Genomic DNA, 19,402 nt, shown 5'->3' with positions numbered 1-19,402 from the left:
GTCCATGACACCCCATGCAAAGGTATTTATCTGGAAAATCTATTTATCATATTAGTGAGTGCACGGGGGTCACTGACTAGCCACCTCCCCAATTTATGGCACTCTGTCCATGGACGTGAAGAGCACCTGGTCTGCTCCGTTCACAGCTCCTGCTGCAGGAGCTTGCCTAGAGCTGCAAAATCTATTTTGCACTGAAGATGCAGGAGCAAGGCCAATGCAGGGTGACGTCGGAAGCACGGGGTCGAAGTGAGATGACTTAGCTGGCGTGGAGCTGCATCCCTCTCTGGATGGTTGGGGAAGAGAGGTATAGGGAGAACTGCTGGACTGAAGGGACACGTATTTAGGTCTAAGGGGAGCTCTGATATGAGTGTGTGACAGTTGGGAAGCCCTAGATTTTGACAACTGAAAGCGCAACAGGTAGGAGTGAATGAAAGCGTGTAATAGTGGGAGAAGTAAGCAGAGAGGTCTACACCAGACTGCTGTCAGTGCTGTGTTATATTATGTTATGCTATGCCTACGCTTGTCTCATTAGATTTAAACAGCCCAGGGCACAGACTAGCTGCTAATCTGAATGATCCCATCAAGACCCTTTTCTATATTAAATGTTATGATCAGAAGAAATACCATTATTTTTGTATGGTTTTTTTTACATTGCCCTTCAACACGTGTAAGTCAAAGAAACCGTAATAAGAAAGCAAACTTTCCCACACCATTTCTTTTCCAATAATCCACTCGTGCTACTTTTGTGCACGTACAATCAATGCTGCTAATATTAGCAAGCTTCTTATTCTGTTTTCCCCCTTCCCTGAATTGCTTTTAGTATAGAATCATATCATCCAGCAACGCCTGTCTAAATGTTTTGCTGATAATAGATCTACGGAAGTCAACAGATAAACACCAGCTTACACAGGTTCAGAATCTGTTCTCTTCATCTGTTCCTTTGGCCTATATTGAGCCAATGCATTACAAAATATTATTAGTAAATGCTACAAATCCAGTACACGCAGATTAGAAAATATTTCTTATGTTGTTTTTTGAAAAGTTACTGGGTTTAGCTGAAGCTTTTGGGGTTTTACTTTTCCGTTTCATCATTTGGTAAGGCTTTAGTGAATATAAGTTGTCATTCATTATGTCATAGCAATTTTAAATTCGATGACATTCCTCGCCCAAGTTATTTTAATGCTATCGCCTCAAATACATCTACAGCAATGCCTTTCAAATATGACCATGAAGTAAAAAATAAGTATATTTATCTATTGTTCGATTTATTGCTGTATTCTCTGTTTCCTTATCTTTACTGATAAGGAATGTAAATGTTGGTTACTTGGAGGCAGAAAAATAGAAAATGATAATTGCTTTACATGATGGAAGCGCCTTTGTTTTCTTTATATCTAATACTTCGCAGTGTATTTAACTTGGCTAAACTATCATTTTTCTTAGTAAACTTGAATCAGTTGACATTTATATATACATTGCATTTTGCATGTCAATGGAAAGTTTTATGGCTTTGAATTTTGAATCAAAACATCAAACTCGTATTTTGCCTTGGAACATGACAGACATTCTAAAAATTTACAAACAAAAAAAGAAACAAATGCTTATGCTGATTTTGACCTAATGTTTTTAGAAATATCTTTACTGCTTGACTAAATGTTTAAGCTCTCCAAAGTGAAATGCCTATCTCTTAGTGAGCACAAAACATGGAAACATGTAAATATGGAAACACTGCAAATTGTCATATTAGAAACTTATTATTCTATGGTTTTGTAGACTGCTTTACTTTTTTCCTGCTCCTCATATCCTCAGTCTTGGTAACTTGAGGATAATATGGTAGCAACCATTTTGTTGCAAGCTAACTACAAATGAAAAGATCTCTACAGCTAATAAGAGAGATGCTTGGTAACAGCACATACCTCCCACCAGCAAAACCAGCATTGTCATAGCTTCATATAAGATAAAGTAAGATGATAATCACACAGGCAACATTTTCAGAGCTTTTCTAACTTTATTTAAATATAGTAACACTGCACCTGTTTTCTGCATATGGAAAAAAATTCAGGAAGTTCCTGCCTCAAAGAAATCATTTGCTTACCAGGACAGACATAGAGGAGGCAGACTTACTGGTCTGGGAAACTCAAGAGGGATTGGTTATCTTTATATACATCTATATTATAGAGATTTGCTCTCATTTTATGTTTTTGGCATTAGGAGGGCTAGGTAATGAATGCCGCTGAAGCACAGTTTTTTCACGTGGGTACTTCTTACTAGAATAGGGGAAATTCTGGTACTCTTGGATACCAGTGTGTATACCAAAAGGGTTTGTTGTTTTCTAAGCTTTAAGAAGTTATATCTCTTCATTTAGTGAGCTATAAAATTAAGTATAATTTTGTTGTCTTTATGATCATTTCATTTTTTCTGTTTGGTTAGATTTACAGTGTGGGCTGTTAAAGCCCATTTTTAAGTCAATTAACATGGGTAGGACAGTCTGTTTAAATGCAAAGAACTAATTGGGAAAAATATCTTCCTACTGTTACAGTGAACCTTAAAATAAGTTAAAGATGTACAAGTAAAACCGTAATGGAAATCTCGGACATTACATAGGTATCTTCCTTTTTCAGGGTGCTCCTAAACCGATTGCCATTGAGCCGTGTTCAGGAAACAGAGCCGCAGTCCTCACGGTATTTTTATGTCTGCCCAGAGGATCATCAGGAGTGCCACCCCCTGGTCAGTCAGGTAAGGCTCGTGTTGCTGAGCGTCACGTCCGTTCTCGTGCAGTGCAGTCTGCTTGGACAAAGGCACCCACATACACCCAAAATAATGGCACAGCAGGTGAATACAAGGGGCTACTCGGTCCAATTGATGTTAAGTTTAGGGCCAATGTTTAATGAGGAATTTTTGTTTGGAATTTGTTGTGGTATCCCAAATAAAAAGCCCAGTGATCAGACTAGGCTGGTGTACAAATGCCATATCTCATTAGCGCTTCCTGAAACAATATGTGTGCACACCGATATTCTTCAACCTTGTCTTGTAGGGCAAAAAAATTTCAGATGCAGACACTTCTAGAGTTTCAGTTCAAGTTGTGATAAATGAGGCTATGTAGGGAATACCAGTGAGTATTCTCAGTTCAAGTTGATGTTTAGTCCACTAACTTCTAGTTAAGTTCCTTTGCACCATGAATCCCAATGCTATGCTGTCCAGGATTCAATTAAAATACTAGCATTTCCCAGAATGCCTGTCAGATGAAACCTGGGATTGCGTGAGTGGATGTGTCTGCTTCATTAGGAAGGTGTTCACTTTGGAAATGATCCCAGCTCCTTTTAAAGCAGCATTTGCATTATCTAGAAGCACTTCTTGTGGTAATCTACCTTATCTGATCTACGCTAGATTGTTGTACAAAACCATTACACCCATTCTTCTAAAATACTTCCTAAACAGGAGGTACTTAAATACACTTCTAAAATCCTCTAAATAACTGCCTACAACGATATGATACAAAATGGCCATGACAACAAAGTTGAGACAGTAACGTGGCACTGCACAGACGACCAGCTTAATGTTCCAGAATTCTTTGGAGCTGTTGCCAAAATGAACACCTTTGTAAAGAATAGTAAGCTGCATGGTATGTACCCAAAATGCTCCTATAAACCAGAAAATATGCTTTAAGGCTAACTTTTCTTATTAAGAGCCAAAATGATATCCTTTTAACCTTCAAAAATCCATTTAAGAGATTAAAAAGTATTGAGTAATGATGATAAGGGCAAACTAAGTTGACTTATGTTGGAAATAAGCTCAGCTGAGTGTTCGTTCTTCTTCTTTTGGCCTGATGACTATCTGTTATTTATTTGGGTTTTTTTTTAGTTCAGGGTGGGTTTTTTTGGTTGGGTGGGGTGTGTAATTTTTTTTTTTTCCCCTGAATCCTGAGATGAGGACTTAGTTCTTAAAATGCTGTTTATGGCTTGGAATATCATTTCTGGAAGTGCTATGAAAATAAGTGTTACTGATGCTTTGTCAAATACATTTCCTGGAAGAAGTATATAAATGTAAGTGCTCTGAAGAGAGCAATGAGGGAGGAAGGATGTTTAGCATATTACGTGTTCATGTTTTAATGAAATGAAAAAGAAATGAAGGTGTTTATAGTCTTACAAAAAGGAAAAACATTATGAAAGGAAATTAAAAGTAATTGTTGAAATTGGAGCTTAAAATGTTTTTTTCTGTTGTTTTCAAATTTACCTATGATGTGCTTCTCGGCAGTAAAAATGTATTTATCTAGTTACTTCATAATCAGCTTCTATTTACTATATACAATTTTTTTAAAAGTAATTGCTGTTCTTTGCTGTGTGTAAAATGTGGACGGAATAGGCTTTTTGAAACAGGACTTGGGTTCAACAGTACAGCAGATGTGTCATTTTGAGTGTTCCTCAGTCTGTGACAGAATACGCCTCTTTTTTACACGTTATGTCCTCCTGTTCCGCTCTGTCCTCTTATTACTTTGCCTTCCATCAGCTTTGCAGGCGTGTATTTCAAATGCTATTCCTCCATTTGTTATTATAGTGTTTGTCAGCCATTTAGTATTTAAAAATATCTAAAATTTTTAGTCCCACAACTTTCACTTTGTTCAGGGTCAAAAGCAAATAGAAATGCTTGAGGTGTGCAACCATGCTGATTCAACCATTAGATTATATTAGATTATATTGCTATAATTGTTTGTTCTTGTGTGTAATGAATTTTGGTACTCATGGACTGCTTTCACTGTATGTAACCCTGCGTAGTCTAGGCAGAAGCTATTATGCAAGTTTGTTGGCATACCTGTAGCTCTACTAATTCACCACATTCCTGTCCCGCAGCACTACCTGCTGCTTCTTTCCTGGGCTTCCTGGGAGCAGATGCTGTGAACTGTGCCAAGTTATTTGAAATGATGCGGAAGCTTTGTGTGGCAGACATGTTTGCTATGCAGTTGGTTTCCCTTATGAGCTAAGCTAGGTTAAAACAATGATATTTAGGTGGATGGAAGTAGTGTGTTCAGTAATTATGTCTTGTCAAGTAATTTTAGAATCCTCTATTACTTGCATATAACCATTTTCAATCTCATTGGGATCATTCTAGGATATAACTGACAGTGTGTCAAACGTACTTGTTTAAATGATATGTCAATGATGCTGATTCTCAGTTCACAATGAGAGTCTGTGGGTTTCATTTCTTATATGCGTATGTCTGAAATATAAGAAGGGAATGCCTGTTTTGTTCTGCATTACATTGTTTCTCCAAAATCGAGAAAGCTAATTCTTTCCACAAATAACTAGTCTATGCTCCACTGGAGTCGTTACCGTATCCCTATGTTTTTAAGATCTGAATTTGATCAAAAGCGAGTTTTACTTGTTTCCAAGGTTTACATTAACAAATATTTTGTTGAAAAATGACTTTGAATATTACAAAAAAAACCCCAAACCAAACCCTAATATAAAGGTTACTCTTTCTGCAGCAAATGTTCTATACTTCACCTTTATCAGCAGCTGGAAGAAAAGTTGAAACTACAGATGGTGGGCTTTGGCCAAAGGCTATGCAAGGCAAAAACTTCTCCAGGAGAGACCATATGTCCCAGTGGAGATCTGAGTGCTCTCTACTTCCTGCAGAAAATACTCAGAACTTTACAGACTTTTGACAGCGTTGTTTAGTTCTATGTGCTAATCCTATAAGTATACAAATAACAGCTATGTTGACACAATTAAACTGCTTAAAATTAATATGTGCTTTAAGATAGGTCTAACACAGATTGGTCATGTAGGTTCAGATGAAATATTAATAAAAATGGATTTATTGCAAAAAAGAAACCCTATTCATTGTGACTTATGTTTTAAAAAGGGACTTCTTCAATAAAGGAATGATTTGTAGAATTAAACATCTTGAAAATCTGGAAAGTCAATTAATTTTACCATTGTAGTAGGTTAGGTGTAGCACAGTAGACCTTGTATTTTCTTTTAGGTGTAAGCTTTGAAGAGGATCCTAACAATTCAACCATACTTCTCTAGAGTAACAACTGTTTTTAAATGAAATTTTGCTTGGATTAAGGCAGAAATTAGAACCAAATTACAAATAAATTTGGATAAGCAATGAAAAACATTAAGGAAGTTTAGCAGTGATAAAAACTAAAATTTCTCAATTTTGGATTGACTGGTAGAACACGTAGTTTCCTCATTCTTCAGTTGTCTTATTGGCTGCATCGTACCTAAGTAGTCAGACCAAAATTCAAAGGTTCAAAGAAATAGCAATTCTCTGTAGAATTCATGAGTATATCAATATGCATGCATCAGTGTATGTGCATATCAGAAAAATCACTCCTTCAAGCAGTTGTGGGCAGATTATAATATACAATGCACATACATGTCTTACAGATTTTATGACACTTTGGAAGCTAGAGATCATCTATTATTGCTGTAGTGTCTGACCCAATGCTTTAAATAGCTTAAACTCTTCTTAATATCAAAGGAGATCTAATAATGAGAGCAGCTGCAACCGGATCTCTAAAAAGAACTAAATTATACATCTCAAATGGTATTGAACAAAACAAGCTAGACACAAAAAAAAAAAAAAGGGAGGGGGGGGTAATAATATATAAATTACTTAATACAGAAAAGGTGTCAATGAATTAGCAGCAGTGGAAAGACCAAGAATAACTCCTTCAAGGTCTTCATACAGCTCTGGTGATATATTGGGCAATACAGAAAGAATAGCTTGGTAGTGTGATAAATTCTGTGACCATATCATCCTTATTATTAAAGCCAACTAAATCCCACACATTGAGGTATCGAGGTATTGCACAATAAGTTTATAAAACTCTGACATTTGCATTGTTCTTGGATAAGGCCAGTAAATGCTTTAAAGCACAATGTAATTTGTGAATTATTTACAGGTTTGTGGCTTTCACACAGCAAAATTTGCTACCAAGCAGGTAAAAGTGGTAGAGCACCCAGTAGAGGTGCTTTCCTATTAAGACAGTGAGCTGAATGGTCTCTGAAGGTGTATGTATATGTGTCTCTCTATTAAACCATAGAGGAACTCTAACATCTAGATGGCTATGACTATGTGAGGTGGATCTAACTTAATAGTTAAAAGTAACAATTGGAAATTAAAATAAAGAACTAAATAAAATATAGTAATTAATAGAGCCACTTCAGTGGAAATATTTTACAGTGGAGTTTTACAGTGGAAGTTGTGGAACATACATCCTGGAAGACTGCGTGCAATATTCTGTTGTTATAAATACAAATGAAGATAGCAAAATTTCATGTTCAGCAGGCCTCTCCAACAGTGCTATCTGAAAGTTACTCTCCAATATCCTTGAATCAAAACAGAATTTCATGTAATTTTGGCCACACTAACTGTGGTGTTCAATCCTACTTAATCAGCAAACTACAGTAGGATCACAGAATCAATAAAATTACCATGCCATCTGCCTTCCCTGTACTCACCATCATAATGAATAACGACTCATTAAGTGTTCTACAAGACAATTAGCTCTGGATGGGGGGTTTTCAGTAACAAGGCTTTCTTGGTTCTATTTCTAATTTTCTCTGATTAAAATACAAGAAAAGGCAATACATATCATAATAGGCACATGAATATAAATATGAAATAACAAATAGTTTTTATAAAGTGTTATATTTAATGATATTGGTCAATTGTTCTGACCCTTGGAAGCAAAACCATAGGTTAGGGATTTTCATATGTAGATTGGGTTCATGTGTGTACCTATCTCAGTATGCAGTGAAACAGTTGCAGACATAGTCCAGGGGCAAGTAAGTCCCATGAATTTCTACTGGCTACAAACACATTCCTTGCTCAGTCCCTTCACACTTGCAAAATAACCCAATATAAAGTCAGTAGGACTACAAGGATAAGCAAAGATTTTTTTGGTAGAAAAATGTTAAAGTTGTTGATGAAAATATACTGTAATTAAGATGTACAGAAGATGGTTGAATCTCTTATTGCCTTTTTTCGTGTTGGAGGGTATTTACAGAGTACTAAAGGAGTGAAAATACAGGACAAATTAATGAAAAAGTTAATAACAGAATATAAATTGAATTGTACAGTGTGATGTATGGAGTACATATTATTAAGGGCCTGTGGGTGCATTTTGAGGGTTCTAGCATTTCTCATGTACTCAAAGGGAAAAGACGAGGGCAGTAGAGGGAAACACCCAAATCTGATTCTGCATTAGCAAGTATATCCGTGTGCCTACTGAAAAGCTCCTGCCCGCCAGTAACAGTGAGGCTGAAGAGTCAAGGGTGAAGTTCAGAGCCTCATTTGCTAAGGACCACTTTAGCCCCTTGTCTTCTCAGACATACATATTCTGGTACACTATTTCACCGCTTTGTAGACCTTTTCTTATACTCAGAAAGGAGCGGGGGGGGGGGGGGGGGGGGGGGGGGGGGGGGGGTGGGGGGGCGCTTGAGGCTTGCTTCTCTTTAGAGCAGAGGACTAGGCCAGATCATTAATCTTGTTTGTCTTTTGTGTGGTCTCTGTTCAAATGGGAGAACAATGACTTACGAGTTCAAGAGCTGTAGGTATGGTATCATGTCAGGTAGCTAGTACAGAGGAGTGCTGGCAAGGTATCTGTTTTGGAATAATGCTTACACTAAGTATACGTTTCATGCTATATAAAATGTGGCATTAACTATAGAGTCTTGCATATGCAGCATTTTGAAAGCATACATGGACTAATACCTACTGACAAAAAAAGCGCCTTCAACTGAGCAAAAGAGAACCAGGGAAAGAGAAGAGCTTAACCTAGAGAAGAGGTACTGAAGTTATATAAAAAGGCTTTGTTCCTCTTATTCCTTCATTTAGAAGTGGGACTTTTAATCATTCATATATATAGCAGGCTTTAGTGAAGAAGGACCATGAGTACTGAACGATGGGAGAAGAAAAGGGGGTTAGAGGTAAAAATGGGAAGATATTCATAACTGGTAGGCTATTTAGACTCCTAAACACATAAACAAGAAATCTAAAATTGATATTGCAAAAGAAAAAAAGAAATCTGTGAAAGGGTGTAAGTCTAGATAAAACAGAATGTAGTTCTGCATTCTGTTTTTTCTCAGCTGGTTTATTACTCCCATCAAAGTAGTATCTGGGCATCCTACATGTGTATTTAAGTAAACGTATTTCTCTGCATCATCCTGTTCTTTGTTCTGTACCCATCCGCCTCTCTAGACTGAGTGTCATTTCTCCTTCTTTGTAATTTTGGAGGCAGACTATTGGCTTATTTTCATCATTTGCTGTTTTATTGACATAAGTTTTTATTGATGCACCAAAGAAGTAGATTTTATATTTATAATCTAACAATACTATTTAGGTAGAATAAAATGACATGTAAACATGGAAAGCATTATAAAAACACTGAGCAAAACCAACTTCACAATACCCCTAGAAGGGACATTGCCCACCCCCCACCCCCCCTAAATAACAAGATTTCTCCTATGAAATATTGAAAAAAATCTCAATTCTATTCATCTTCTCTGAAGTGCCAACATGCAACTGGAAATAAGCCAAACTATGCATTACAACAAAACAGTGTTGATGTCTAGAACTTGTGTTAAAATACAGGGGTGAGTCAGGCATTTTATCTGGGCCGAAACTAAAGTACGGTTTACAGTGCCATATAATTCACCATGCCTAGAAAAAAAAGTGTTTCCAGAAAATATTATATATCTGGATTACACAAATGATGCTTCCATGATGGAAATGACAGGGACAACTCTCATAGCTCAGCTTGCAAAGGTGCATGGCTGTATTCATTTGACCAGAAGCTCTGCAGATAAGGTGGATTATTTTAAAAGACTCAGTAGGGAAAAGAATTTTTTGGAAGTTTACCTGTACTGTTTAGACTGTATGAAGACTGAGTTTAATCTGTCTCTCTAACCTAAGGCATGAATAGACCATTTTGTATAGAAATGCAGTTTTGGTAATTGCATTGAGGGATACTCCATATTAGTTACCAATATGCTGCCAGTTAAATGCTCAAAAAAATAGAAAAAGTTAAAATTGTGTAAGAAAATCAAAATGGTCTTTGTAAGAGTTTAATGACTATAAATAAAACTAAACTCCTAATTAATATATTGAGCTGTAACTTCAACTTATTGACACTGAGAGACTGGTTTGTCAAGTGCCGTGGTCTCAAAAGAAGTAAAATCTGGAGTTGTTTTTAGTTAACTGGAGATGCTTAGCAAAATAGCTCTTTAAGACTTGGTGGAAACTGATTCTGAAGATCATTTTACAGAAAGAGTTGCTTGCTTTTAAATAGTAAGGCCTATTTTTGGAGTGGCTATTTTCTGCTTAATTCCATTCTTCTGCACTGCATCAAATGAGGGAGCAGACTGTGTTTATAGTATTGACACTGTGAAAAGAACACAGTGGTAAGTGGCAGATGGTGCTGATGATTACTTAAAAAATATTTATGGCAATAGCAAAAACAAAGTAGATAATAAGACCCAGTAGCTGCCACCACCCCTCCTCCAGCCCAAACCCAAAGCAATTATTTTTGCAACCTGCAGGTAAAGTCTACCTGAAAAGCAGCAGTGAGGTTCTTAACGTAGTAAGCTTTGTAAGTGGTGAAGAATGAGGTGGGTATTGATTTTGTCTGTGTTTTAAAGAATTTAGGTGGTTCTGTTATGAATTAGTTTTTACATCATTCTTGCCATAGAACCTTGATTCCTTTATATTCTGAAGAATTTATTTGAAGAGGACATAAACGCTTTAATATGAAGAACATGCAGTATAATGTTAGCAATGTGTCTTCCACAAATCTTGGCAAAAGTAACTTATTGATTGGACAGTAAAACCTGCATACTGCAGAGCTATCAGCTGGAAAAAAAAAAAAAAAAAAAAAAGAAAAGGAAAAAAAAGAGGAGAACAGAGGATGTAGATATGGTTGTTTTACAACTTCATCGCTGGAATTCCTGCCCTAGAGGGACTCAATATTAATAAAAACTGTTAAATATCGTGAACATTTCTTTGACAACTAGTTATTCATTGTTCAAACCAAAACTGTCACTGTTCCTCCAGAGTATTAGAAATAGGCTTTTTTTTTTTTTTTTTCTTTTGGGGGCTTTTGCAGCTTTAATTGCATAAAGGGAACTGAAAGAATATCTGACAAGGCTGTAAAAGTTCTGAACACTGTGAAATGTAAGTACAGTCAGGTACATCCCCTGCGCTGTTCATGGAGTTGGCTGAGCCATTTTCAGGTTGCATCCAGATGGTAATTTGGTGATTTCTTCTCCCCAGTCATCATGGGGAATAGAGATGCAATGATGGATGCTCATGATCCTAAGCTTCTGGCTGTGAACAGACGCACGAGAACCCAAACCTTCAAATCGAAGGCTCTAACCTGGAAAGAAACAGCATCCTTCAACCATACCTGCCTGCTGACCATCAGCTGAAGTATTCAGGGGTTACCCTATTTTCAACATGACATCTATCACACACAATGTTCTAACACAGCAGTCGTATCTCTTTTTCACCTTCATTTTGCCAGGCTAAGGCGAATGAGGTCTGCCTTAAACATGTTCTTCAGTCTTCTGAACACCTTTGTAACACTGTCCCAGTTTCAGCTTCAGTTCAGCTTTTTTTACCTTGCACGGCCAGGTTGTACTCAGAGTGCCATGTGAAGTCCCATCTGGTGTTGCCCAATGGCACTAACATTTCCTTGCTGTATCCCAATTAACTTTTACTTTACTTTAAACAATTTTCCCCCCTTCCAACTCGGTCTTTCTGTGGCCAACTTCTTACATCCCTGCCCTTCTTCTCTTCCTCAAACAGTGAACTTTCAGTGTATAAGTTTCTGCTTGTTCCCAAAATACACGGCTTTGAAATTTGCACTCTTGAATCTGAGTATATTTATATTCCTCAATTTCTTGAGGTCATGCATCTCTTTCTGGATTATATTCTACTCCTTTTCTGTATTGATGATACATACCAATGTTTGTCACGATTGAATTTCAACAGCATACTCCTACTTTTATGCCAAGCTCTTTAATGAATATATTAAAAAAGGCTGGTCAAAAGATTGATTCTTGTTGCCATGCTATACCTTCAGCAGACTTCTTCCTCTCCAAAACTACTCTGTTTTCTCTCCTTCATGCAATTGTCCACTCTCCATAACTCCTGTACTAATCTCTCATCTTTTTTGTCTGTTGATAATTTCCCCCAGTATAAGATTTCAGAAATCTAGAAAATATTCTGCATGTTCTTACCCAGAAAATCAGTTAGTATTGTAGAAAACTATCAGGTTGGTCTGGCACAATCTTTGATGAAATGTTGATGCATTTGGACCCATTTTCCATTTACCTGCCTTTAATTATTCTTTCTTGCCAAGTATCATATAGCTGAGTCTGATTAATAGATCAGTAAAGAACTAAATATTTTTTCTTGAATCTAGCCAATTTTTAGTATGAAATAAACAGCACTTACTGTTCTCAATTTGTATGCCACTGCATTTGACATGACAGATTATTACATTTCCCTGTTACCAGCCTTTGTTTTCTTATATTCTTACAGAACTAGTGTTCTGATTACCCCAATGTCAATGCATAAAACTTTTGTTGTTTCTATCTCCATATCCTTGTTCCATTATCCATGTTGATGGCACCTTCTTTGATAAACATTATCTCCTCCTTGAAAACCATCAAATAATTCACTCCTGGGACGATACCTAGAAAATACTTGATCTCCGCCTCATTCTTTCTACAAAATAACTCTTCTCTTTTTTTTTTTGGTCTCTTATTTATTTATACAGTGAAAATCTTCGGATGCTTGTTTTAATAAACTTTTGCAAGGCTAACTCAGCTTGACTTTTGGCAATTCTTATTTCACTCTTACATTTCTTTACCTCTAAAACACAACCTCCTTTGTTACTTGACGTTTTTATCCATTTTCATAGGCTTTCTGAATTTAAAAAATCTGCACAGCCTCCTTCCTTTAGAAGCTCATTGGCTCCCGTATAGCCTAGTTATAATGTATTTGTTGGAAGTCAGGGAAGAGTCAAGAATTTTTCTTGATGACTGTATTGCAGGTCAGCAGTAACCTTGTACAATGTGCTTTTCTGTTGATGTAGAAAAGGACAGATTTCTAGCAGTGATTTGTCCCTTGGAGGCTCTGGGCAAGATTTATGGTAGCCAGGACCTTGTGCTCCCTACGTTGTCAAATGGCAGGGACAGCCTTAGGATCCCATGATGGGCTCCATGTGGCGGAGTGGGGAACTGCTGTCCCTTTGATTTTGGCCCCTTTCTACTCGCAGCTCTAATTTCCTCACCATGACCAATTCCTCTAAACAAAGTGGTAGTTTACAGACCTTGGTCTTATTTTCTTTTTTAGGCTGTGAAATCCTATACTTGTATTACTGGATGTGATGTTTTTTTCCTTTTTGCCTATTCTGTGGTGAGGAAGGCACAGGATTAGTAGGGTTTGGAAAGTCAGAGTAAAATTGATAGGTTGTACAAAGAAAAGTAATTCATGAATAGGAAGAAGAAAATGTTCTGTAAAGTTAGGTCTTCGAATTTGATTTTCTCCCAGGCAGACCCTTAGGCACTCTGCAGGGCTAAGCTTTCCATAGTTGAAAGAAATTGTAGTCTGCTTTTCTTCTTTTAACACAAACTATACAGATGTCGACAAAGGAAAGAAAAAGAAAAAAAAAAAAAAACAAACAACAAAAAAACCCTAAAAAGCGATAAAGGCAACTAACAAACATGTGAAGTTCTCACTTGAGAACTGTGCTAAGACAGGTTATATGATACTTATGTTATTTTTAATAGAAATCTCATGGAAAAAAAAAAATCACTTGTATGATTTATTTTACACAAATGGAAACATTGGTGATAGGATAATGCTATTAAGCAGTGTTTTGTTCTACTCTCTTGATATTGACACAAAGACCCAGTGTTCCTAACATAGAAAATAGGCAGCAGTGGGGCCTGTCTTGTCTGCATTCAGCCCACATGAACGTACAGCTTTACCTAACGGAGCATCTTATTTGGACATGTTCCTCCTGAAAACCAAGCAGGTTATTTTAATTTTGTGCTGTTAAACTTTGAGGATTCAACAGATGTCTAGTTTGAGTTGCAAAATTAGGTAAAGTGAGCAAACCCCTGTGCAAGTGACACACTGGATGATAAGTGTCCTTCCTATTTGAAATTGGTGGTCTGGTTTTATATTCAGTCAACACATACTAGGTGGAGCAGATGGCTTACAGTTAAATTAGAACCATAAACCTTTCAAAGCTAAAGTTATAGATGATTTAAATCTTTCAGCAGGGGGTCCCATCACCTATTTCTCCTTCCTCTAACTTTGAATTCTTTGAAGAGAAGCACCTTTTTTTATCAACAGAAGTCAAATCTGTTCAAATCTACGACTAGAATGAGTTACATTGAGACTTGCCCTCATTCTTAGTCACACCATCATGGAAAGTTTTATTCATCACTAGGACAATGCAATTGCCCATAATCTACCTTCTCACATTTATTTTATCACACTCTTGGAGTAAGATGCTTCCACTGTCTATTTTTGGGATAAAGCTATCCAAAATTATAGAGAGGCCAATCAGATTTATCATTCTGTGGCATTTGATGGCATCCATCTGTTTATTTATGAAACCATTAAAGACTTACTGAGTTATGAGTCTACAGAGAAAATAAATTGAGTTATCATGTATAGTTAAATTCAGTACTCGCAACTGCTGCCTTTTCAGCCTGTATGGTGTTTTCTGAAATTACACTGGCTTGCAGACCCAGGCTTCAGGAATACATTTACTTCACAGCCTTTTTATGCCATTTCAAGTGAATTTCTAATGCATGAGCAATTTGTGGTTCAGGAAAATGTTGACAGAAGGATGTCAGGGCTTTCTGTTGTTAACAGTTTGAAAGCCTGATAGGGACAGTTCTGGCTTAAAAGTAGCTCTTAAAAGTTTGGAGCAGCTCAATTTCTAGAATTGTTTGATCTAACCCCTTCCAATCAATATTGTGTAACTATTGTAGAAGGCTAGGTTTAAAGCTTATGGACACAAGTAAATTAATATCACTATCATTATTATTAAGTACAAAACACTTTTAAGATGAAGGATGGGAGATGAACTACTCTCTGTGCTTGATATATTCAATTACTATTGTGAGTACAAAGGAAAAGACACAAGGTTTGAAGTTCAAAACTTTCTGTTAATAAAATTGAATAGCAGACTGAGGAAATTCATTTTAATGGGATACTCTCATTCTTGTAACGAGTGAGTTCATAACAGTGAACTCAGTTATTGCCCGCATCCTTTGTGGCTGTGGATTAACTGTCCCTTAACTATGAAATCACTAAAAATGTCCTTCTGAAGGAACTAGTCTGGATCCAGCAAAGATATTAACTCAAACCACCCCGCAGATAGCTGAGAACTCAGGGTTGGTGTTAATTAGCTCACGGTTGTTAGAGAAGAGATGTTGCTTGTTATGACATCTTCCTTTACTGTGACAACTTCTCAACTTCTCTTATTCATGTGCCTTGGATAGTTCTGCTTCATAATTCTGGAACTGAGAGGTGTAGGGAATATAGTTCAGAGGCATCTACTTGTCAGCTCATGTCCTGTAGGAATATAGTAGATCCAGGTCAGTACAGTCTGTACAAGACCAGGGCTGAGTTCTGCCTCTCCCTGCACTACCCTTTTAGCATCTCGGTATGGCACTGTGCCTACACATACAACCAGCTGAACGGTGCATCCAAATGACTAAGTCTTTGTGGAACATGAAATGGGGAACAGTGTAGAAACCACCAAATGCTGCTTTTTGGAATGAGTTTGAGCCTAGCAGGCCTGTCAGAATTCATACACCCTGGTGAATCATACTTCACTGCAGAGCTGCTCAAGAATTTCTGCAGGATGCACCACTATCTGTAGTACATACGCTAGATGGGTGGGCTTCTCTGATATCAGGGCTATTCCTGCCTGCAATTACCCAGGTGGGGAAAAAATAAAAGTTAGAAGGTGATTTTTCTGCTCTTCCTTACAAAATATAGCAAAGGTAAAGGTCTGCGGAAACAACAAGAAGGGATAAGTTTAGGCATACAGAATTAGCAGGTCCATAAAATGAAAACAGGCTGTTTAAAATATTGCTTTTGAAAAAAAATCCAAACAAAAATCCAAGGATCAGTTAAATCCATAAAAAATGAAGATAAGGAAAATACTAAATGAGATGAAGCTAGGTTTCTGTAAATATTATTGGACCTGGCAAGTAAGTCACACACCAAAATGTATATATTTTTCATACTGGAGAAGATGAGCTTGAAAATGACTGAGGGCTAGTTAATATGGAAAAACGGTAGACAAAATAATCCATCCATAAGAGGGACATTTTAAACTAGTACTTGTATATGAATCACTTTTAAAAGAATGCCTTTTTATAAACCTAATCTTCCTAAAATTCTTAGATCTGAAAAATGTTAATATTAAGTGAATTTTCCAAATTGCTAAGCAAGAAGCATGAACTGACTGGTAGCAGAAAAAGACCCCTCTTGTCACTTTAAGTCTTTCATTTCAATAAAGTTGTCTTAAGTGCTCAAAACATGCTAGGGTGTAAAGGAAGGATTACAAAGAAAATTACAATGGCAAACTATATTTAGGGTTGAGAGTGACTCAATGTGACACAATCGTGGAAAGTTTAGAATGACAATGTATCTACCCTTTTCACCCATTCTGTGTTTAATTCCTACTATTTTTATATATATTTATTACTTATAATTCAGGATTCAATGATACACAGTCCTGAGTATCTTCTGTGAAGTACTCTGTGTCCTCAGCTTGCTTTGAACGCAACTGACTGTAAGAGGGAGTTAAAATATCCAGTGTCTTGCCATAGGGCAAACCCAGTAAGGCACTATACTTGGATTTCAGTGATCAAAGGGTAACCTTCCTTATCCTTGTCCTCTGACAGTGATATACCAGCATGATACCCACAGCTGCAAGTCCAAGGCTTCAGACTTGTCCCTGGTAGCATCACTGAGGGCACTTTTCCAGGTATATAACTCCTTCAGGCTTGTGCTCTCTTTTCCCCATCAACCCTTCCCTTTCCTACATATCTGTAGCTGTATCTGTCTTTCACTTCTTTAGTACAAATTCACACCACGGTGGCTTCAGCAGAACTTGCCCTGTAGTGAAATGGTTTCACCGACTAGAGGTAAGCAAGGAAGGTTTAGATGGCTGATTGTAGTTAATCATATCAAAAAGGAAGAAGAGACTTGCTGGGACTTGTACCTACTGGAACTAGTATCCAAAGTAGACTTTAGTCCCTGCTCTATTACCAGATCCCCATGTGTTTGTGGATGGACAGTGTTTCTCTATACTCTCTCTAACACAGGAATTCTACTTTGTGAGGATGCTGTGGGAATAAATGAATTAATGTTTGAGATGTTCTCAGATTCATTGTTGTAAGTGTAATAGAAAAAATATAAACCATCATTCATAGCATGGTTTAATGCATAACATCATTCATTAATTTCCAGATCCTTGCATTGCCTCAGCAGGAAAGTTTGAGTCAAGGACAGAGTTAAGAACTCTTCTTCAGTATTTGTTGATGAATTTTCAGATCAGTATCTCAATATATAAGAAACTCTGTTGTTTTGTTTTGTTTTTTCCATGGAAGTGCAGATTAATCCATTATTCTTCCTGTAGATAAATGATTCCTGTCAAATATACTCATGCAGGAATCTTTGTCCACAATAGAGAAATACTGATTAGTCATCATGAGGGAAAAATAGATAAAGAATCTTAGGTAGCACATTGCAGCTGAGAGTACACAATGAAGTTTTTTGTAGAGATATTTTGGTTACCTGAAAATGTATCAATATGCAAAAAGCATAACAAGTTACACTACAGACTATTAGAGCATAACACATTACTTTCAAGAAGAGACTGTTTCTTTTGCTGGAGAAGCAGCAAAGGAATGTTGGCCATAAAGTGCAAAATGACCTAGGTATAAATGTGAACTTCAGATGGAATTTTCTTTACAATTTCTGGAAATTGTAATTATTAAATTCTAAATACCAGCTATTGAAGAAATATCCTTTGAATAAATTCTATTTGCATTTGTATATGGAGAGGATGAAAATAACAGGGTTTTTTTTAGAAAACAGCAAACCATAGCTGGCAGCACAGTGAGCCATATCCTGAGCTGCATCAGATTGTTCAGACAGACATAGGGAAGAGTTATATGTAGAATTATATCCTCTGTTAGCCTGAAATTAAAATATATCCTTTAATTTAATGTTTTCTGATGATTTAAGACTATTTGCTCAGAAAAATATTTAGAATAGAGAAAGCTCTAATTTATGTGAAACAATGAATTAGAATCAGTTACTCATCCACCTAAGAAGCATTATCAGCTACCCATCAGCTTCAATTCAGAACAGAATCTGAAGAATGGCCTGAAAGAGGCATCAAATTTCTTCTGCTTTGTAAAGAGCTTGGTAATGCAAGATACTGAGTGTGACAAATGCAGCTAGGTATAAATTACCACCCTTCTTGCAGCTACTGGAGCTCGAGGTCCCACTTCCTTCCACTGAAATGCACACAGTTCCACCTTGGTTTGTACTGGAGGAAATCTGGAATGCCATTACAGAACACTCTGCAAACTGCCATTATTTTCAATAGGAGTGATGCCAAGCTCCTTTCAAAGTTGATTACAGAATCATAAAAAAATAAGGCTGGAAAGGACTTTTAGAGATCATTTAGTCCCATCTCCCCTGTTCAAGGCAGTATCAGCTGCATGTAAACAATTCCTGGCAGATGTTTGTCTAACCTGTTCATAAAAGCTTACAAAAATGGAGTTTCTGCTTCTTACCTAGGAAATTTTTTTCCCATGCATTGCTGTGCTAACTGTTAGAAAGTTTTTCCTAACGGTTAACCTAAATTTCCTCTGCTATGGTTTAAGCCCATTACTTTTTATCATGCCCAAAATGAGCATGGAAAAAAGATTATTTCCTTCCTTCCTCTTCTCTGCAGCCTTTTATATTTTTATGTTTCCCCTCTATCACCTTTCTCTATATCAAAATAATTCCAGTTCCTCCAAGCTGGTCAAGGTCATATTTCCTAGACCTGATTGTTTTGTATTAGTCCTCTATATTATGCCTATGCAAAGATAGGTACAGCAGGAGAGTAGAATACTGAGGACTGGAGAGGGAAATTGAGTATTTTAAAAGGAAATCATCCTAAAATGATACCAAGCATTCAGTAGCATTTTTGCAAGTACACCAGCTTATCTTTCAGTCTCTTCTTCAGTGTGCCCTTTTCACAAGCACAACTTCCATCCTTCTTACGCTGCTAATTACTGATGTTTGATATAGCTGAAATGATTTGCTGAAAGGCTGGCATACCTAAAATGAGAGGTAG

The 19,402-nt window shown here is 36.9% G+C and overlaps 1 protein-coding gene across 2 annotated transcripts in view; it reads left to right on the top strand.

The window, feature by feature from the left end:
* The window catches only part of ATRNL1 (attractin like 1), a 539,891-nt gene that overhangs the window by 477,783 nt on the left and 42,706 nt on the right, over nucleotides 1–19,402 (top strand). For both annotated transcript variants that reach the window (XM_030030646.1, XM_030030645.1), the window contains one exon: nucleotides 2,619–2,733. In XM_030030646.1, coding sequence (XP_029886506.1) covers nucleotides 2,619–2,733 — 115 coding nt within the window. The remainder of the gene's footprint in view (nucleotides 1–2,618; nucleotides 2,734–19,402) is intronic.

Source organism: Aquila chrysaetos, chromosome 11 (assembly GCF_900496995.4).
Source record: "Aquila chrysaetos chrysaetos chromosome 11, bAquChr1.4, whole genome shotgun sequence".
NCBI lineage: Eukaryota > Metazoa > Chordata > Aves > Accipitriformes > Accipitridae > Aquila > Aquila chrysaetos.
This window is presented reverse-complemented; position numbering and strand designations above follow the sequence as displayed.